General features: G+C 38.3%; 2 protein-coding genes across 2 annotated transcripts; both read left to right on the top strand.

Annotated features, from left to right (window-relative positions):
- On the top strand, positions 1 to 988 carry LOC118062120 (uncharacterized). Its single transcript, XM_035075810.1, has 2 exons — positions 1 to 438; positions 530 to 988. The coding sequence occupies exons 1-2, from the start codon at positions 1 to 3 to the stop codon at positions 986 to 988; spliced, it is 897 nt and encodes a 298-aa protein (XP_034931701.1).
- Positions 989 to 2439: 1451 nt separating this feature from the next.
- Positions 2440 to 4996, top strand: LOC118062129 (uncharacterized). The gene is made up of 4 exons (XM_073412618.1): positions 2440 to 2965; positions 3091 to 3228; positions 3481 to 4162; positions 4282 to 4996. Exons 1-4 carry the CDS (start codon positions 2440 to 2442, stop codon positions 4994 to 4996), a joined length of 2061 nt encoding a protein of 686 aa, XP_073268719.1.
- The last annotated feature ends 598 nt before the right edge of the window (positions 4997 to 5594 follow it).

The raw sequence follows: 5594 nt of genomic DNA on the forward strand, positions 1-5594 counted from the left end.
ATGGAAACCTACTTGGAAGCACTTGATCTTTGGGAGGCTATCGAAGAGGATTATGAAGTTCCACCACTGCCAACTAATCCTACCTTGACTCAGATTAAGAGTCACAAGGAGAGAAAAACCAAAAAATCCAAAGCAAAGGCATGTCTATTTGCTGCTGTCTCAACAACAGTTTTCACAAGGATTATGTCCCTAAAATCTGCCAAAGATATATGGGATTATCTGAAGGAGGAGTATGCTGGAGATGAAAGGATACGTGGAATGCAAAGCCTCAACCTCATAAGAGAGTTTGAGCTGCAGAGGATGAAGGAGTTTGAGACCATCAAAGAGTACTCAGAAAAATTGCTTGGAATTGTCAACAATGTGAGATTGTTGGGCACAGACTTTACTGATTGCAGAATTGTGGAGAAAATCCTTGTTACGGTGCCTGAAAGATATGAGGCATCTATAACTACCTTGGAGAACACCAAGGATCTATCCAAGATCAATTTGGCAGAATTGATAAATTGCCAAATTGATAAATGCTTTGCAGGCTCAAGAACAAAGGAGACTGATGAGGCTGGATCATGTTACAGAAGGAGCATTACAAGCAAAGTATCCTTATTCCAAGAGTCATTTCAGGAAAAATCAGGTTTCAAGCAGTAGCAACACTACTGCTCGTAAATTCCAGCACAAAGGAAAATTTCTCAAAAGAAATTTTCCACCCTGTCAACACTACAACAAGACAGGACATGCACCTTTCAAGTGCTGGAAAAGGCCTGATGCAAAATGCAGCAAATGTAATCAAATGCGACATGAGACAATCATCTGCAGGTCAACAATTCAAAGACAAGATGTTGATGCACAAGTGGCCAGTCAAGATGATGAAGATCAAATGTTTGTAGCTTCATGTTTTTCAGTCCAAACCACCTCAGATCACTGGCTGATAGATAGTGGGTGTACGAATCGCATGACCCTTGACAGAAGCCTCTCAAACCTTGCAATCTATTGAAGTAGCAAAGGTCAGAATTGGGAATGGTGCTTGTATAGCTGCAAAAGGAAAGGGGACAATTGCCATCACCACAAAGTCAGGTACAAAAACCATTTCTGAAGTTTTATATGTACCTGAAATAGATCAAAATCTATTAAGTGTGGGGCATTTGATTGAGAAAGGGATGAAGGTTGTGTTCGAAAATTATTTTTGTTATGTCTTTGATGCTGCTGGACAATTAATTTTGCAAGCTAAGATGAAAGGAAAGAGTTTTTCATTCCTACCATTTGAGGAGGAGTATCCAGCTTTTCATACAAAGCTGACTGATATGGAAGTGTGGCATAAAAGAGTAGGCCACTGCCATCAACAGAGGATGATAAGCATGAAGAAACATGACTCTGTGAGAGGAGTGCCTCAATTCACTGATTTTCCATCAAATTGCAGTGCATGTCAATTTGGTAAACAAAGCAGGAAGCCGTTCTAGAAATCAACTTGGAGATCCACACAGACTCCAATTGATTCACACTGATGTTGCTGGTCCACTCAGCACACCTTCAATCAAAGGTAGTCGATACTATATTCTTTTTATTGATGACTTTTCTAGGATGTGCAGAAACATGGTGAAGTTAAGTTCATTTATTGCAAGTCTGAAAATCAATTGGCTGATCTGTTTACTAAACCACTTCTAGTAAACAGGTTTGAGTTTTTAAGACAAAGGATTGGAGTTTGTAGCTTCTCAAGCAAGGAGGAGTGTTGAAGTTTGCTTGCTGAAGCTGTCAAAGAAGGAGCTGTCAACAAATCTGTTATTTCTGTTATTTCTAATTATCATGCTAATAATAAGCTATTGTCCTAGTCTCTAGGTATTAGTTATTCTGTTATTAAGTTAACAGATCATAGCATGATTTCATGCTATAAGTTTGGAATTCTGTTTTGTTTATTTTAGTATATATGTGTAACGATTGCATGGAAGAAAGTAATACGAATTATTCATTCTATTCAAAGAAACATCAGTTTATTATTCTGCCCTTCCTTATCTTCTTCATTCTATCACATTTCTTCTCGTATACATTCTCTTCACTTCTTTACAAACACTGTCAGGCATATATAAAGCAAGGTTCATTTTCAATAAAGTGCCAATTAGCACATGAAGCAAAACTATATAGCTAGTTAGTGATCATAACTGTGCAATAATAAATCAAGGAAAAGTTCAAGATTCTAACTCTACCACAAGTAAAGATGATTGATAATCCAAATGCAGTCATAAAGTCAAAAGCTCTGGATGCAGCTTTAGAATAGGAGAGGTAGCTAGAATATTATACTTTGTAAGTGTACTCGTCAAGATTAACAAGATCCTGTTGTATGATAGTAGAATCTGATATAAAGGAGAAGGTTATTATTGAGGATTGGCATAGCGATTTTTTTTTTTTTTTTCAAGGAAAAAATTACCCCCTCCCTTCTTCATGGAACCCTTGATGTCTTCCCGTACAACTGAAATCGATTCTAAACAGAAAATAAACGGAAACTTGTACTATGCTCTCATGAAAGGAAACAAGAAGATAGTTGCAGAACTCTGCCAAAAAATTCAGGATCATGCATTGCACGTAATAACAGTAAACGACGATACAGTACTTCACATGGCTACATATGCCAAAGAAGCATCCTTGGTAGAACAATTACTAGATGAGTTGCCTGATCATCATCTCGACAAGTTGACTCGCCAAAATGGTGTAGGAAACACAATCCTCCATGAGACTGCCACAAGCAACCATACTGTAGCTGTTGCAGGTAAACTTCTGAAGAAAGCCCCTGGATTGTTAGGCATGCGCAACCACAATGGGGAGACGGCTCTCTTTCGTGCGGCCCGGTATGGAAAAACTGATATGTTCAACTTTCTAGCTGCTAAAGTCTCTGGATATGATGAATCTGGTTTGCAATTCTATGTACAGAGAAGTGATAAAACCACTATCCTTCACATGGCCATTCTTTCTCAGCATTTTGGTAAGCATTGTCAATTATAAATTCATTTCTTCCCCCCATCTGCAAGTCAATTTTTGTTTCAACATATGAAGTTGATATTCTGATGCTGAAATGTTTTCTTTCATACAAATTACGTTGGGCCACAGATTTGGCATACCGAATTGCGTTGGACTACACGCATTTAATTGGCCAAAAAGATGCCGATGGTATGACTGGTCTTCAGCTTTTATCATGCAACCCATCAGCTTTTAAACTAGAGCCTGAAGAAGGATTCATTAATTTAGGTATGGAAGTATAATCCTTACCCTTCCAGTTTTCACTGAATCAGTGAAACCAATGTGATTATGGCACTTCTCATATAAAAAAAAATGTAACATTCTTAGATTTTTTTATTGTAGTTTCCCTTCTTTTTCTGTCAATCCTTTTAACAACCATGATGTAACTTGCCTTGTTTCTGCATAATAAACTCATTCTTACATTACATCACAGAATTTATATGCAACTAACCATTTGCGACTAACTTATTTCCTTGAAAGCAAAATCATATGGAAGTTCAGTATGGAGGGAAAAGGTTCAAAAGCAAAAACAACTGCATAGATCACCTGTGAAGCTTGCCAAGTTTTTAGTCAGAAAAGATACCTCCTGGGAGCTTACGTATTCTAGCATCGACCAGAGCAAGCCTAAAATCCACAAGTACGGAGAAAAGGGAGGCCAAGAACGGCAAGAGGTACATTTGTTTAATAAAATTCCAGACAAAGAGGAGAGTCTTGGAGAAACTCCTTTGATTTTGGCTACAAAGTCAGGCTGTGTGGAGATTGTTGAAGAAATACTCAAGCTATATCCCCAGGCAGTCGAACACATTGATGACGAAGGGCGCAATGTATTGCATGTAGCAATCAAATACCGCCGAAAGAAGATTTTCGAGCTTGTGAAAGGAATGGACGTGCCTATGAAGAGGCTGACAAGGAAGATTGATGGTGATGGGAATTCCATTCTACACACCGTCGGAAGGAAACGAAAGGATTTTATATCTGATGAGAAGATGGAAGGCCCTGCATTCCTCTTACAGGAGGACTTGCTCTGGTTTGAGGTGCACTTTTTAGACTTTTACCTTCCTGCTATGCATATCTATCATACACATAATTCACGGGAAGCACAATATTTTGTTATTGTCATACTAATCTTGAATCCTGAAGCGGTTGGAGTAGACGTGTTACAGCAATATGGTAGGGGGAGTTTACATAATAATTCATCTTAAAAAGTAATTTATGTATGATTTATAAGAAGAAATCATAAAAAAAATTAATGGTCTAATTCTATATTTCTTTTCTTTTAAGGAAACTTGATAGACATGTTATCTTTGTTATCCATGTGAGAACGCAGCGCGTCAAAGAAGTCACTCCATCCCATTTCCTGAATCACCAGAACAATATGAAGCTCACTGCAGAAGGGTATTTCATTACTGCAAACTCTGAACTCCGCAATTTAGCCAAAGAATGGTTAAAGACAACAGCAGAAGGATGTTCTGTGGTAGCAGTTCTCATTGCCACCGTTGCCTTTGCTGCAGCCTACACGGTTCCAGGAGGTCCGAATCAGAGCACTGGTGTTCCTGTTCTCGTCAACAAACCATTCTTTGTGGTTTTCACCGTGACTGATGTACTCTCCCATACGTTCGCTTTGACATCAGTTGTTACTTTCCTCTCTATCCTAACATCCCCGTTTCGATTTAAAGATTTCAAGCATACACTTCCTAATAAGTTGATGGTAGGCTTCACATTTCTGTTTCTCTCTGTGGCAATGATGATGGTAGCGTTTGGAGCAACAATCATTCTGATGATTTACAGCAAGGAAAGCTGGACAAAAATTACTCTATATGCAGTCTCCTTTATCCCAGTTGGCATCTTTGCACTATCTTATTTCCCTCTTTATCCATCACTGTCAAAGACTTACAACTTGCTCCAGAAAATTCCCTGCATTAAACATATTCCAGCTATACCTTGGAACTCTTTCAAATGTTGTCGAGTCGAAACCACTGATACCCACTTTCCATGAAATATCCCACATGTAATTATCCTAACTAAATCCTTTCCATTTTCTGAAATGTGATGCATACCTATTTAAGTAAAGGTTGGCACAAGTATTGGTCCTATCTGTAAGCAGCTACCGCCATGGATGATTTCAAATAATACAATGTTGTGATATGTGCAATAAGTAACAAAGAAAGCCAGCAATTCTTGTAACATAGGTGTTAATTTAACCACAGAGTTCTTGACACTGGTCCCCTCTTCTCTTATTCAGGAGGGACAGAACATTTTGCTTGAAACTTGGTCAGTTCAATTTGCAAAATGATGAACCCTAAACACCTAAACTTCGGTTCATTGGAACTTCAAGAGTCATTTCCAAGTGAATGGTTTGTTTACAAGTTCTATTCAAATATATAGCACTACAAAGTAATGATAGTTCAAGCATCAACTCCATGAGTGGGATCTGTAAAAACCACCTAGCGCTGAATAATTCAACCTCCAATGTTGAGATCTTTTAAAGTGAATCAAGATGAATTATTTTTTTAATCTAGGGAGATCAGGGCTGAAAGTGAGCCAGCTCTCATAATTAAGGAGCTTGGGTAAGTTTTGGGAACCAGCTAAATGTC

This window comes from Populus alba, chromosome 11 (assembly GCF_005239225.2).
Source record: "Populus alba chromosome 11, ASM523922v2, whole genome shotgun sequence".
NCBI classification, from domain to species: Eukaryota; Viridiplantae; Streptophyta; class Magnoliopsida; order Malpighiales; family Salicaceae; genus Populus; species Populus alba.